The sequence below is a fragment of the Aspergillus flavus genome, chromosome 1, assembly GCF_009017415.1.
Source record: "Aspergillus flavus chromosome 1, complete sequence".
NCBI lineage: Eukaryota > Fungi > Ascomycota > Eurotiomycetes > Eurotiales > Aspergillaceae > Aspergillus > Aspergillus flavus.
In genome coordinates, this window is record NC_092406.1 from 1,756,031 (window position 1) to 1,770,793 (window position 14,763).

Consider the following 14,763-nt stretch of genomic DNA (forward strand, 5'->3'; position numbering starts at 1 on the left):
GCCATGCCTGTTCAAGCGTCCTGTTCTACTATCATCCCCACGCAGTATCGTTAAGTACCTTTCACAGCATATTGTTTAGGATCATCAAGTCACTGCAGCTAACCCACCACGGTCTCGGAAGGACGTCAAACTAGCCTGCAACATAAGTGGAATTCTGCTGCATCGAACCTCCATTGCAAGGACGCTATCGACTTACGACGCAGTCATCGATCTAGTATCTTCTACCATGACCCTTCCGTGCTGTACATTCCAGCAGGGTACATATCATGACAATTTCTGTTATTCTCCACAACCCCTGTCACTTTAGATTGACTCCGTACAACAGCGGCCCGACCCGTGCCGCCCTTTAGCAGCTCCACGACATCACACCCATCCAACATACAAAGACGAACCTGCACACAAAACTAAGTCGCTAACTTGGAAGAAAGACTAACTAATTCGTTTCACTGTGTACAAAAGACATATCCAAGGCTTTCAGAAACCAGTCACCCCTGGTGTTACCGTATCGCGCAAACCCCAGGAGGGGAATCCAAGTTCGAGGCTATCAAGTATACTCCGAGATAACGACAGACACCGCATGGGACGCACAGTCTACGCCCAGATGAAACACAAGAAAGCGAGCGACATTTCCTACCCTGCGAGGTACGCGGGGTTACGTGCAGAACTAGTCGTCAGCCGACCCCTAATCCAGAAACGTCAACAAGATCAAACGAAGTAGAAGGAACCAAACGAAAAAGAAAAAAAACATCGGCGGATACTACGCCAGCGTCATCCCCAGTGGAGAAGAGCCACGTCGGACAGAGAATCAGGCAAGCACCAGCGCCGCTCTAGTCCGCTCGGACCTCTCAACACAGGCAGGAATATTAATTGAAAAATTTGTTGGTCCCTAAACTTCTTGAATTTTATCGTCAATCATCTTGAATAACATCTGGCATGATTATAATACTACTGTATAACAAGGCCACACCTTCGACTTGATTGCCAGTCAACACAAACATTTGCCACTCGACCCAACAAATGACAAATGCTAAGAAGAATTGACTAATAGCACTAGCCAGCAGACCAGGCCGGAAATAATATCCGCATCTGAATCAAATAAACAGCCGTCCAGTGACACCGAGACAACAAGAAATGGGGCCGGATCCCACTTCATTCCCCGATTGGGCCACTGGCACTCGGCTTCCTTGTCTCAAGGATAGTCCGCCACGGTTCGTTCAGCTGTAGATCAAAGCGCCAGAGCCGGTGGTTTCAGGTCCCAACTTCACTTCTGACTGGATAGTCGATCTCTATATAAATTAACACCCGTCGTACTTTGTCACTGGCACCTTCGCCCCCAGAGAAATAGCATATAGACCCAATATCAGAAGACAATCCTTACAACCCCACGCGCAACAAACACTCCTCCAATTTCCCATTCCGCCAAGATCCCAAATCATAAAAATAACCAAATAAACCACCAGTAAAGAAAGCGAAAAAAGAAAAAGAAAATCCCCATCCCAGAAATCGGGCATCAGAACATGCAAACTGCAGAGATTTAACTAGCATGATGTAATCCAATCACCAGCAAATCCCGTATCTGGAGTGATCGTCCGGAAAGAGCGATCCTCAGGTCACAAGGGTGAATGAATACCAGATTCCTAGTCGTTTCCATGCATATCATGCAATACTCTCGTATCGGTACTTTTGCCCGCCTTCTAAAAGGGGAACTCTGAACTGCTTCCGCGTCCTACTAGTAAGCTCACTGCCACTGCCACTGCCACTACTGGCTATCTTCATCGTTCTTACACACAACATGCATGATAGTCTGTTCTTCGCCTCATTTTCGCCACCGATGTTCTTATCAATTACATCGGTGGCATTTTGGTCTGGAGGGGTAGACGTTGACGTCGGTAGGTGCTATACTAACTCAATACTCGATCTATATGCGCTATTTTTCCCTACCTAGTATAGCATCTAATGTTCTGTACTGTACATATACAGAAGAAATAGAGCATAATTATATAACATACTTCAAACTTTTATATAGTAACCTACCCGTATCTACTCAACACTACTACACAGTACAAAGTATATACTATTCTTACTCATCGATCAACAAACATATAACTACCCATTGAAGAAAGAAAATCTTAATAATCGACATATACATAACTAACTAGCGCCATCACCCTCTAAGCTAATGAGCAGGAATATATTTAAAATTACACACCTACATACATACACATGTACATGCGTGCCTCCCCCACAACCGGTAAGCTAATGAATATCGTTTCGCCGCCACTACCTTATCAATCCAGGTAAATGGCCCAGGGGCATTGATGTTCAAATGTCACTCGGCTGAATGGTGTAGTTGTACGGCAGGGCAGTGGACGGGTTGTTTTGCCGGATGGAGAATAGAGTTGGGGGATGAACGGTGGTTCTTTTACGCTTTGATCGTTAGCTCTTAACTGGCAAATTGATAAGGAACGTGGAGTCGTGGAGATTGCCGGTATTGGTTAGTTCGAGGGATCATGACTCGGTTTTATTTCTTCTTGTTTTCTATCGTGGTTACTCATTGGTTTACATAGGCATGGTTTTCTTTACTTTGTGTAGATGTGTATGTGGCTTTGATCAACCGGTCAATTTTTGTCATTGACAACAAAAAGAAGAAATGGTAATCTGTACACGGTATGAAGTGATAAATAATATAAATAGTCATCTGGCCGCTGAAAACGTGGAACATGAGAGAAACGCAAGAAAGTAAAGGGAAACGTGAACTATGTGAAGGAATCCGTATACCTCTAAGCACCCAAACGCTTGAATATCCAGTAGTGAAGTAGTCATGAGGTCCCGCCCATTAGTAGTAAGATCCATGCTGCAAGGGAGTCAACCCGACATGACCTCCTGCTCGTGGACTAATGATAGAAGTAAGAAATAAAAGCATGGCATATCAAATCCGCTCAGGCATTACGAGTAGAAAGCACTTTTCTGGAAGCTTTCTGGAGAGATGTCGCCCATCTTTCCTTTGAGTTCAGGCTTCTTTTCGTTTGCCGGGATTTCGTCCGAGACGCGAGCTTGCATGCTGTTGGTACGGCTGCTTGCCTCGCCACCCGATGTGATCGCCTGCTGTTGTGGCTTCCGCTGGATAGTCTCTAGATATGGCCCGGGGAGATACCCGACGCGGCCGTCCCGGGCGCGGCATCGCCACCATTCCGATGCGTTGCCTGTGGGATCTGACTTGCTAAGAACAGCGACGATATCGCCCTTCTTCACGGCCAGATCAATTCCATTGGTCTCCTGAGTCTCAGGGGTGTAGTCGTACAAGACCCGACAGAAGTCAAGCTTCGAAGGATCCAATGGTGCCTGTTGTACGGGCTCGCCGTTTGGCCCGATCATGAGCTTTTGGCGTTCCTCTTGGGAGCGGGCGAGTGACTGGATGAGTTTACTCATCAGGTAAGGAAGTCCGAAAACAGCAAGGAGGAACATAATGAATGGCTTCTTCGATGGCTTAGGGGGGGCGGGAGAGCCGTCCGGAAGGGTAGCCGGCGAACTCCGACCGTGGATAAATGCCGCAAAGGCAGCGGGAGTCAGAGAAGTGGCATCCGCCGGAGGAGGGCGGCCAGTAATCTTAGCAATCAACGTCTTAAACCACCGAATCATAGTGTAGATTCCAAGGGCTGAACCCAAGGTAGTACGCAAATTCCCGAGCTGCTCTGCAACTGACACCATTGCTAGAAAGAGGCATTAGTAAATCGCAATTTTCACCGCCGGTTAAACTAGGTGACTGCAACATACCAAAGAATGAGCTATGGGTTGCCATATAGGTGCTCTCAAGCATCTGAGCGAATCCGCCGAATGCGCCCACAATACTTTCAATCATCTGAAACGTGGCTTGTGTGCTTTGACTGAAGGAATTGGTCAAGCTGTTGGGGTCATTGGGATCACCAGGCATGCCGCCGTACATCCCACCCATGCCACCCATTCCACCGTACATGCCGCCATAACCTCCATACCCTCCGTACATTGACCCCATGGAGCCAAAGCGGGAATATGGCGAGGAGTATGAGCCATAGCCACCGTACCCTCCATATGGGCTAGCTCCAAGCCGGGAGGCACCATATGGCGAATAGTTCGACGCGGTGCGATTTACAACGGTATTTAGCGAATTAGGACGAGAGGGAAGGTCGGGGGCGGCAGATGTTGTTGAGGCGGTTGTAGATGTGGTCGCGGCTGGTGCCGCGGCTGTGGCAGTCATCGCAGAAGAGGCGACTGAGCCGCCAGTAGGTGATGCTGATAATGCGTTTCCTAGTAAAATATCGTGTGAGTAAAGGTCAAAAAAACGATGATAGATCGACAAGTTAACAATGACTTACCACCCGCTGTGGCACCCGCTCTCTCCCAAGGCTTGGGTGGCGAAACCGATGCCATATGTGTGTCGAAGATGATCAATCAGCAGCCTGGCATCGAGATCGACCCAAGCGGAGACAGTAAGCAGGGCTCTTCGTGCTAATGGTGAGGTATATAGCGAAAGCTTAGAGATGGGGAAAGGGGAAGAGTAGAGGAGAGTGAATGGTGTGGAGATGGAAACGATGGGGTCTGAGAGCGGTGGAGGCGCAAAGGAGGAGAAATCGAAAAGTCCGGTGGTGCATGTGCCCGGAAATACCGAGGCTCTACCGGAAGGCTTGCCGACGGAGAACTCCGAGCGAATTCCGAAAGTTTGGTGATTCATATGATTACGTTGATACGAGGTTCTAGAAAACCGAGAGGAACATTAATATTCAAAAGAGATTCATTCATCCAAGCCTGGACTCTCGGTGAACAAGACTTAACATCCAAAGCTGCTCACACACCCGTATGATATACACCCTAAACGCCAAAGATGTGTATCCGCTGGTTGTTGACAACGCCTAAGAAACGCCAATGAAGAGATCCTCTGTTATTGTACAGTTAAATGATCCACAAACATGATCACCAAATGTATATGCTGCAAAACACCCCTGATCATAGCTCATCGCGGCTCTCCATCCCCGGCTCCGATGGCCGTCTGATCCTCCACATCCGTGGCGGCACAGGAAGTCCTAGCCAATAACTCCACAGTCGGTTGAACTCTAGAACAATAATTTCAAATCTGTGTGGAATAACCATTAGTACTCGGGCGTTTTAATGCACGTCATTGATAACTTACAGAGTCTTGGGAATATTGGCCCAGCTTCTCAGGACGTAGAAGAATGTATTCCAAAAAACCTCAAACTCGGCACGGAGCTCGTCTAAGAAGCCGTCATTCTCACCTCGTGGCGCCCGCTCCCATGGTAGTTTTTCAGTGAGATACTGAAAATCATCTTCATCATCTTCATAGTAGAAAGTCGTACCACCATCCTTGACAAGACGTCTTGTTGTCTTGCCATCAGGGTTCTTTACGGACGACACGTCGGCTGGAATTGTAAGAGTCTCTCCATCTTGCACATCCATAGCACGATGGAAGCTCTTAACAGCCGCCACACTGTGAGAGATGCGACCTAGAGTGTTGATCAAAGCCACAAGTTCTGTCCTGCGCAAAGGAGGGTTTTCTCCATTCTTGGTCTCATCGTACTCAAACAGGACCTTCAAGGCGGTGCCGTATCCGTTGACCTGCAGTTTTCCCCATAATCGGCACTTATCGCACCCAACACAGTCCATCAAGCGGCTCACGTTTCTGAACCGGTTGCGGAAGTCTTCCTTCAGGCCGATGGCACTTGGATCCTGGAACATCAAGTTCTCATCGAAAATTTGTGGCCGGTTTGCGAGAGCCGAAGTCAAGAGAGACACCTTCTCCTTAGTGTCTGCATCCTGGGCGGGATCGCTGGTGCAATATGTGTAGCTCTCCAGGTGCTTCCGTAATTTCGCGACAGCGCGGGACACCAAGGCATAGTTGAAGTACAAGTTCGAGATGCGCTCCGGGTGGTCATGCAATCTTTCCTTGAAGCATTGCAAGTTCGGGTTCCATTGGCCGGTGGTCTGGTTGAAATAGTCCCAGCAAAGGTGGGTCGAAATAGACGCATGCATACCGCTGATGACCCGGTGGAAGACTCGCTTCTCGAGGCATTCATTGTCCAGCGGTAATCCCTCTGTGCGCTTCAGCTCCTTCTGGAGGACATTACGCAAGTCATTGGCAGCCTGAAGCTCTCCAAATTGAGGATTCGCAGACAGTTCCAATTGTTCTGGTGTTGACTTCAAGAAGCAGTTCTCACGGTAAATTGCATTCCACACCTGGTGGGCTCCCATTCCTGCATATCCCGTGAATCGCTCCGGGTTATCGAGCAGACTGACATAGTCGCCTTTGGCGCTCGCCCCTTCGTCCTCCGGAACGCAATAGTCTCGCTGATCGCACTCATCATCGTACTCGACCACACAGCTTTCTCCGACATCTTCTCCTAGCATGCCCTGGAGTGGACGATCGCCAGGCCGCTCCTTCCGGACCCCGGGCCCAGGATGGCCAGCTTTCGGACCCTCGAGTTTACTTAGCTCCTCTGCACGCCATGGTAGCGGGATATCCTCTTCTGCCTCGATGGTTGTAACGGAGCATGCAATGTTTCCACACATGCTATTCTCGTCTGACCAAAAGGGGCAGACTTTGTTGAAGAGATTGAGCCGATAGTATGAGAAGAAGTCGGTATCTTGGGTTATGGTTTGGAGGAGAGGGTAGACTTTGTCGTTCAACGAATCAATGCTGTTGTAGGAGACGCAAGCGTCGGAGACCGTGGCTTTAGGGTCGATCTAGGCAGAACATAGATTAGCAAATGGGCTCAATAAGGGAAGAGTAAATCCAATTTCTCTATATATGAGGTGTAACTCACGGCGCATGTATTCTGGTCATGGTGTTGAGACTCGGCATTGGTGAGCCTCAAGAAGGCAAACACAGCCAAATAAAATACTTTGGCTGCGGAAGGCATTTTTTTTATCGGGAGAACAACGTGCAAGGAAACGATTGTAATGGATGTGTAGATGTGTAGAAACTTAGTGTCTATCGGTTGTGTAAATCCGTTGACCCTTCACATGAAAAACACAAGCAGTGGGCCTAGAAATTGTCAATCAGATCAAGGGTCTAAACAAACTCATGATCTTCTGTCAATAATGATCCACTGCTGTATGTATGTATGTATGTATGTATATCGGGGTTTATAAGAACGAAAAAATTAAAAAGACGCAACAAAATCCAATGCGACCGAGAAAATCATAAAAAAGAGAATGAGCGGATTGGGCGAGTTATGAAGGAGTAGAGCGAGAGAAGTTGACAAGCTGTCCTTGGTGGCGGAGTTGCATGACAGTAATCGGATGATTATCAATAGTCCTCCTTCAATAACCTCCGCCAAGCCTTTTCCGAAGCAGTTCCATTCGCTAGCGCCCCATCTATGTTTTTCTATAGTCCTCAACTTTTTGTTGAAACAAAGAAGGCTGTTTCAGGTTATATGAAACAATAACAACAAGGATGATCTTGTTATAATCAGGGCAATAACAAGTGAGAAAAATGAAAGATGAATATCATGAAACACCCCTCTAAAAGATATATGACTAAGCATCGCTAATGGGAGACTTCAAGTTTGTAAGTACTGTGAACAATGCTGTAAGGATAGAGTTATCATAATGCAGTAGGTATACAGGGGACCCCAGTGCTGAACAAGATCAATTAACAACCTGGGCAGCAACAAACTAACGTAGTATTTAGACTACAAATTATGTATGCCCTGCAAGTGACACCACACTAAAAAAATATATTATAAGACCCATCTGAATCACAGAACCCTTAAATCCTGGAGAAATCTCCCATGCTCAGCAAATGGCGTGACACCTTTCCCCCGGCGGTAATGAATGGAACCCTGACTGATTCTCCTAGCCTTAGTGTCATTTTAAAAGACCCTGGTTGCGCCAAGCACGCGCGTGTACAGTTTTCCCCAGACCCAACAATCTTGGCATCTCGTGGAGACCATCCAGCCCTAAGGGCTAGAGCTCAATCCATTTGTATTGAACTGAAGGCATACTCATGGCTTTACATTCCATGTATCCGTAAGCGATTTGGCTTATAGAAAATAGAGCTTACTGTTACTCCAGGGCGGATTTAATTATCAAGTCATGCACAATACTATAGGTGCCTGAATTGGGTACAAGTTTTTCTCTTGGGTGCTTTTCTTTTCTTTTCTTTTCATATTTCGTTTTCGATTCACCAAACCCCGAAGAAAACTAAACACGACTGAAAAAAAGACAAATCCGATTGACTTAAGGTTTTCCATTTTGGAGAGCAATAATTAAGGTTGGGCATGCCCATCATATACCCAAGCTACTAATATATTAGCGTACATGCAAGGGCGAGCTGGAGCATGGAGTGGTATCTGCTAGATGCACACATACCATACCGCATTCTCGCACTTCTCGCTTAACCGCTTCCTTCAATTTACTTTCCCCCTCCTCATTACGTATCATATTTCTTGGTTGCCTTCAGCGAACAGCTACTAGTAGAGATCGTCCATACTTATACTTTGTGATTGGTATTGATACAAGTCATGTCAAGATTAGGACGTACCACCAGTTAGGACTTTTCACTGTCCTGGATGATTTTGCAAGTACGTGGCTAATTTTTTCCCGTTCAATAAATAAAATACACCTCATTTGCATGACTCGATCATAAAATGCAAATTACTCATTTCGTGTGTGTACGCCTGCATCAAAGGAACAAATGAATAGAACTAAGATTTTTACGTTACTACGGGAAAGAGGTTACTACTGGCAATGTAATGTTTGTAAAGTGTCCCTCTATCGGATTCATAGTCAAACCCGAGAGGAAGAAGTAAGTTCATTCAATTGCACTCAATCGGACTTTGTGATGTTGCATCCGAGAGGCAGGAACAAGTCCAGTTGGTTCTCTGATGGGCAGTGGATACAGGAATAGTTACAAACAACATTAAACATGCCCAATCATGACCATGATCAAGCTCAACGGCCATAGGAGGAAGCGCGTTGGAATCTTGACGGACATTTAAAAGTACAGAAAGCCGAACAACATGAAAGATAATCAATCCATGACTCCATGCCCAAAACTCCGAACAAATCCATGTATCAACCCATTCCATGGTCAGCATGATGCTGAAGTACATGAAAACAATACAAAACATGAGGTATCACATTGTGTTGTCAAATCCCTGACATCTCAGCCCTTTATATCAACCTTTTATATACTCCTTAAATAACCATTTGGAAACGGAGAGTCGAATTCGAGTTTACTGGGTACTCCTGCGGTTTCGGCGACGCAGGCTCAGTACCCTTCTGAGGGAGGCGAATGGCTTTGGAAGCGGCGTGTTGTAGAAAGGGTCATTCTTAAAGTCTTCTTCGGTGAATTTCTGTCAAAGAGTTTAATGCTTTGCCGTGTCAAGGATGACACAAGAGTGGGTACTTACCAAGCCGGGGCAGCGCATAAAGTTACCATAGTCGTTCATCATATTGGTACCCTCCTCGTAGTTGTAAGTTTGTCCTTCCCTATCCGTAGTACCAGGTGGATAGAAAGCCACCCCATCGAGAGGACGATGGCTGTTAATGCTGTCTTTGATCTTATCCTCTGGGGTGGCCTTCAAAGCTTCCTCATTCGTTCTTTTGACGGCTTCAATTGGGCTCAACTTGCTGTCGAAATTTCTTTCCGGGTAAACTGCATCGTATGGTCCTTCATGGTGATACTGAAAAAAGCTAGCACTGTCCAGGCGGTCGATGACGTCAGGATTAACGAGTTGACTGTCTCGGGAGTACCTCATTGTGCGTCGTGGGCCGCGAGAATGACGACGGGAGTGATTGTTGTAGTGACTGGTGCACTCGCGTTTCTTCTTTGGCTCGACGGGGAGGTGCTCGAGATATCCGTCAAAGTAGATAGAAGGGATAGACGAGGATCGCTGGCGTCGGAGTGACTGGCGGCTTGGTGAAGATGAGAGGAAACGGCAGCAGGAGCTGTTCATGTTCAGATCCGAATCCAGCTGGTGGTGAGAAGGGTAGGGCGAGTAGGGTGTCATATAGACGGCTTCTCCGGTGGAGACCATATTGTTGAATAGACGGTGAAGGTGTCGTAGAATAAATTTGAGACCTGTCCTCTGACAGCTCAGATGGCTGGATATAGTTGAATAGATGTATGCAGGTAGGCGATAGCACACGGACGCTATTGTGATAGTGCGTTTAATGTCACGATCTGATGTGGGGCTAGTATCGAAAGTAGAAAATCGTAGTTCAAAGGCGCTCGAACTGTTGATATTGTGGTCTTCTGGTGTGAAATCTTTGACAAAGATGAAAGTAGAGATAGATAGTAAGAGGATGAGGAAGAATACTCCTGACAGATAGCAATAATTTAAAGAAGAGTCATCACTGCCCCCGGTGGCCGAGAGTGACGTGACGACTTGCGTATGATGATCCCGCAGGGTCCGGGGGTGGGCTTATCGATAACAGTGGCACGTCAGCCTTGTATAGGCTTAGCGGCTTCGCCACATCGAGCTTAGCGTAAGGATCTGTCCGGAAGACTAGGCCCTTTTGGTTACATTCAACTGGCCTCGATGATGAAAAGATGAGAGTCTAGATGGTTGACCTCAGAGATTTAGCGGAATTCTTACAGCCCAAGGTTGTCTTCCACGGATTCATAAAGTTTTCTCTTTCTGAGAAAAGGCACTGAAACCTTACGAGCAGTCAGCACCAACCAACGGTTCCCTTCAGCATCTGACTGGGCTGAATGACTAAAGTGGACCGCAGATCACTGCTGACCAATATCTAAAGTCACGTCATAACTGATCTCACAGTTTCCACCTGATGGGGCGTATGTTTTCCTCCTATCCGACCATTACCCGAAGTATCTATATCAAAGAGCTCCTAGTTCATTATCTCGACAAAGGAAGAATTGATTCGAATTCTAAGTTCATCATTAGTACGCTCATAGCGTCCGTGCTGATGGTATTAGAAGGACTAGGGTTGTGTAGCTTTGCTAGTCCAGGTACTACTCTATGATGTCGTACTAAGCGAGAGGTCTAGAAGAACCGTGGAATTTGCTTCCATGACGTTTACTGAGTTAGTCACCTCGCACGACCCACCGGTTCTTAATAAAATTCAAGGGACCAATTTTACATTCTGGACCATTCACTTAACGTCCATTCTACCATCTGGACCAGACGCGAAGTTCCAGAACATATGTATACAAAATTCGGCATTGAAACACTGCTGGAAGCGCTAAGGCTCCTGCTTAGTCAACTAAGACGAGATCTGGTAAAATTAAATAAGAAATTGAGAAACTAAATTTAGGCATTATTATCCGAGTCACGAGACCAGTTTCACTTGTACTTTCGATTTACGGTCATCATCACGAGTATTTAAGTTTTCTGACTTGAAGGATATATAGAACTGGCCTGTAATGTGAGTACACGACACGAGAGGATTCAGAAAGCTTCGGGGTCCGAGTAGTATGGGAGCACTGGCTATTGTTTTCAACTATTTCTCTCGTCGAATAATTTTATGAGTCAAGTTACGATATAGCGAGCAGCCGGAGACGCAAGGCGCTGCTCATGTAGTAGCAGGCTAGTTCAAATCCCGATATCAATAAGTTGAACGGAGCAATAATTAACTATTGCTGGTGCATGGTTAAGATGCATATACGAAATCATCTATTGTCAATGTCTCATTGGGTAAAGCAAGCCGCAAGCTTGGCGCCCCAGAATACTGAAAGTTACCCACACTTTCTTGGCTTGTGCGTTGAATAACAAAACATTTCTTCCCAAGGAAACACCCATCACCTGATGGCGTTGGTGCAATATTCGGATTCAGAGTCCGAGGAAGATACTTCACACAGTGAAAGTTCCCCAAGACCAGCCAAGAGACTGCGGCAAGAAAGCACTGCCACGCCGGTCTCATCCCTCCCTCCGCTACCGAAAACCTTTCATGATCTATATGCATCGAGCACTCGTATTAGTGTAAAAGATGATCCAAGCCTCCATGGGGGCCGTAAAAGGGCCATTCCGCACGTTGAAGGAAACTGGCCGACTCATATCTATCTAGAGTGTAGGGTTACAATCTCTGCTGCTACTCCTGATTGGTGAGCTAACTTGAGCAGGGTATCCGTCAAAAGGAGAGCTTTCCACGTTAAGCAATGTTATTGCGCAGATTGAGGGAAAGCTTAGAAAGAGTAAAGTAAAACTCAATAGCTTGCTGCGAAGTGATCTTGGCGCACAACTCCCACTGCACATCAGCCTTTCAAGGCCGGTAGTTCTTCGGACTGAGCAGCGGCAATCATTTTTGGACACCTTTAAATCCGCCATTGAAGACTCAAACATACGAGCGTAAGTTGGTTGCCTTTTCCCCCTTGCAGGATAAAAAAATTTGACATAACACAAGGTTCAATGCTACAACGGAAGGTTTATACTGTGTGTCCAATCATGAAAAGACACGGTGGTTTTATGTCCTGCGAGTGAAAAAGCCAGAAAATGACGCCCTCAACCGCCTTCTGAAACTCTCAAATCGATCGCTAGCTTTTTTCAACCAGCCACCGCTCTATGAGGCTTCACCGCATATCTTGACTGCAGATGCAGGCTTGAGCTCTCCTATGAAATGGCAGCGAGGTGGTTCTGCAGACTATTCTCACTGCTTTCACATCTCTTTGGCTTGGAGCTTGACAGAACCCTCTCCCGATGAAAGGGATCAGATCGCTAATATAAAACTTCGAGAACTTAGTGATTTGAGCGTCTACTTTGACTGCGTGAAGGCGAAAATTGGCAACAATATAACGAGCATGCCGCTTGCTTGTCTGCTGGGGTAATTAGTTAGAAAAGAACGGAGATTTTATTTCTGCCGTGACATGTGAACATAATTGATCGACGCCTTGCATTAACACTGACAGTGCAGCTCCTGGAGGAACAGCTGCGGGATCAGCTGACTAGTCATTAGTCACTGTATTCAAATATTTCCCAGTTATCCAGGCGCTCATAATTAATATTAGACTCATGGGGATTCAGGGATGCTCTCCGAGGATCCAAGTTCATGCGAGAAGTATATAGGTAGGTCTCGAAAATGCATTATTCTGCCCATCGCACATTCAGGAATCTCGTCATGAAGGTAGGATCATCGAGCTACAAGATTTCTAGCTGTAATAGTTTCAATTCGCTTTTCTTAGGACCTTTTAATGTTAGACATCATTTCAATGGAATCTCTGCAGAGGGAAAATGTACGAGATATATGTGGATGCCTCAGGATACATAAATACGGGAAAGACGTAAGATTACAGACCTTGGTTGTCGCGCCAAGAGACGCGTCCTTTTGATTTCCTCCCGTCCTCAATTCGCGGGAGTTTACAACCTGCTCTCACGTCGATCAGTATACTGTATTCACGCATGACTTGGATCGTGTGAGTAGGTTTGTATTTCAAATAATAATCAAAATGTCTACACCGCACATCCCACCTGTAACGATAGTGAGTTTTGTCCTATATTGTCGTTAGCCCATCTCACTGACCCCCTTCGCTGTAGGAAGACCTACAAGCATTTCAAGCTAAACACTTTCCCGGAAGTACTCGGTCCCTTGTATCTGAGTATACCTACAATGAAAATGTAACGGACGAGCTGGCAGTCGATGACGACGGCCTTGGATACTACCCCGATGGTGTGAAGCGCACCCTGACGGACGAGCAGATCGAAATATTCAGACATAGTGAGATACACTCACTTATGCGCGAAAGACTACTTAAAGAAGAGGAGGAGGTGTATCAGAAAGCTGCTGAAATCAATGAGATTAAGGATAATCAAGCAGATGACAAAGACACTTCTGCAAAGCGCTCTGGTGTCGTTGGTGAAACTGATCAATCGACAGGCGAGGATCAACAAGCGAGAACTCTGCAGTCTGATACCAGGCAGTCCGTGGCCAGGAACCGAACCGTAGATAATAGTTCGGACCCTACGCTGGACTATGATGAAGACGCTTCTGAAGATACCTGCAAGCCTGCTCCATCAGGTTATAATTCTCATATAGCTGGTCGCAGGATCATTTCGTATGAAGATTAGCTGCCGGATTCTTCGACGAAAATACGAAATGGAGCTATGATGAACTTTTGGCATTATCTAAACCCGCTATTACTCGACTACGGTCGGGTCTTCTGAAAGCCTATATAGTGTTCCGTGAGTCTCCTCCCCTTGACCCTGGTTCTTCAGCTATGATGAAACTCTTCGTATCAGTCATCCTTAGTCGGATCGCCATACCATCTGCGGATGTGTAAGGCTATGACGACTTAATCTTCTCTCTGAGCTATTTCTCACTAAATTATGAATGTTATCAAAGCGGAGGCTATAATGCTAATTGTTCATGTGAGGCAGGGCTCGGTTGCGTACGGTTCGAGACATTGCACGGCAAATGTACTAGCTTATACGTAACTACAAGTTTGTATCGGTGCCCGAGCGACGTGGGATCATCGCCTTAGATATCTATCGTGCGTCTTGACACAGTGAACCGTTGAGGTTGAGTATACCTGGTCATGATCCTCAAACACTCTAATGGCTTCGCTACGCATATTGACATGGGATATCAACTTCACTGCGAATCGCTCGGCGGTATGAGGTAAATTCAATCCTCGAGGAATCAACTACCACTGCGGTGACGGAAACATGTTCCGTTACTTCAGTAGCCCTGGTCCTTCTTCATGAACTTCTATTTCGTACGAGGTATAGAGTAATTCTGAACAACTTAGTCATAACAAAGCATTCTTTCAATGCAGCAATTTTGAAAGGGCACAATCCATATCGGAAAGTGTATCAA

At 46.3% G+C, this 14,763-nt stretch overlaps 5 protein-coding genes across 5 annotated transcripts; 2 read left to right on the forward strand and 3 right to left on the reverse strand.

Annotated features, from left to right (window-relative positions):
- Window positions 1–2,228: 2,228 nt before the first annotated feature.
- On the reverse strand, window positions 2,229–4,693 carry F9C07_1036951 (peroxisomal biogenesis protein peroxin). The gene is made up of 3 exons (XM_041288685.2): window positions 4,353–4,693; window positions 3,775–4,284; window positions 2,229–3,710 (listed from the first exon to the last, which is right to left on the reverse strand). The coding sequence occupies exons 1-3, from the start codon at window positions 4,405–4,407 to the stop codon at window positions 2,947–2,949; spliced, it is 1,329 nt and encodes a 442-aa protein (XP_041141244.1). The 5' UTR covers window positions 4,408–4,693; the 3' UTR covers window positions 2,229–2,946.
- F9C07_1037012 (uncharacterized protein) lies at window positions 4,694–8,067 on the reverse strand. The gene is made up of 3 exons (XM_041288684.2): window positions 6,813–8,067; window positions 5,165–6,732; window positions 4,694–5,107 (listed from the first exon to the last, which is right to left on the reverse strand). The coding sequence occupies exons 1-3, from the start codon at window positions 6,906–6,908 to the stop codon at window positions 4,981–4,983; spliced, it is 1,791 nt and encodes a 596-aa protein (XP_041141243.1). The 5' UTR covers window positions 6,909–8,067; the 3' UTR covers window positions 4,694–4,980.
- A 1,160-nt stretch (window positions 8,068–9,227) lies between these two features.
- On the reverse strand, window positions 9,228–10,031 carry F9C07_664 (uncharacterized protein; the record flags this gene model as incomplete). Its single annotated transcript, XM_041288683.1, has 2 exons — window positions 9,228–9,347; window positions 9,405–10,031. The coding sequence occupies 2 exons, from the start codon at window positions 10,029–10,031 to the stop codon at window positions 9,228–9,230; spliced, it is 747 nt and encodes a 248-aa protein (XP_041141242.1).
- Window positions 10,032–10,897: 866 nt separating this feature from the next.
- F9C07_1039304 (U6 snRNA phosphodiesterase Usb1) lies at window positions 10,898–13,253 on the forward strand. The gene is made up of 3 exons (XM_071507402.1): window positions 10,898–12,024; window positions 12,077–12,302; window positions 12,358–13,253. Exons 1-3 carry the CDS (start codon window positions 11,763–11,765, stop codon window positions 12,776–12,778), a joined length of 909 nt encoding a protein of 302 aa, XP_071365611.1. The 5' UTR covers window positions 10,898–11,762; the 3' UTR covers window positions 12,779–13,253.
- Window positions 13,254–13,396: 143 nt separating this feature from the next.
- F9C07_665 (uncharacterized protein) lies at window positions 13,397–14,015 on the forward strand (the record flags this gene model as incomplete). The annotated part of the gene is made up of 2 exons (XM_041288693.1): window positions 13,397–13,429; window positions 13,485–14,015. The coding sequence occupies 2 exons, from the start codon at window positions 13,397–13,399 to the stop codon at window positions 14,013–14,015; spliced, it is 564 nt and encodes a 187-aa protein (XP_041141240.1).
- Between the last annotated feature and the right edge of the window lie 748 nt (window positions 14,016–14,763).

Excerpts from the sequence above, each read along its gene's own strand:
- F9C07_1036951 (XM_041288685.2), bottom strand. The coding sequence starts at position 4,407 with ATGGCATCGGTTTCGCCACCCAAGCCTTGGGAGAGAGCGGGTGCCACA. Across the intron at positions 4,285-4,352 it reads AGCGGGTGCCACAGCGGGTG|GAAACGCATTATCAGCATCA; the intron begins GTAAGTCATTGT and ends ATATTTTACTAG. Across the intron at positions 3,711-3,774 it reads AACCCATAGCTCATTCTTTG|CAATGGTGTCAGTTGCAGAG; the intron begins GTATGTTGCAGT and ends GCCTCTTTCTAG.
- F9C07_1037012 (XM_041288684.2), bottom strand. The coding sequence starts at position 6,908 with ATGCCTTCCGCAGCCAAAGTATTTTATTTGGCTGTGTTTGCCTTCTTG. Across the intron at positions 6,733-6,812 it reads ATGACCAGAATACATGCGCC|ATCGACCCTAAAGCCACGGT; the intron begins GTGAGTTACACC and ends TGTTCTGCCTAG. Across the intron at positions 5,108-5,164 it reads GCCAATATTCCCAAGACTCT|ATTTGAAATTATTGTTCTAG; the intron begins GTAAGTTATCAA and ends TATTCCACACAG.
- F9C07_1039304 (XM_071507402.1), top strand. The coding sequence starts at position 11,763 with ATGGCGTTGGTGCAATATTCGGATTCAGAGTCCGAGGAAGATACTTCA. Across the intron at positions 12,025-12,076 it reads GACTCATATCTATCTAGAGT|GGTATCCGTCAAAAGGAGAG; the intron begins GTAGGGTTACAA and ends TAACTTGAGCAG. Across the intron at positions 12,303-12,357 it reads GAAGACTCAAACATACGAGC|GTTCAATGCTACAACGGAAG; the intron begins GTAAGTTGGTTG and ends ACATAACACAAG.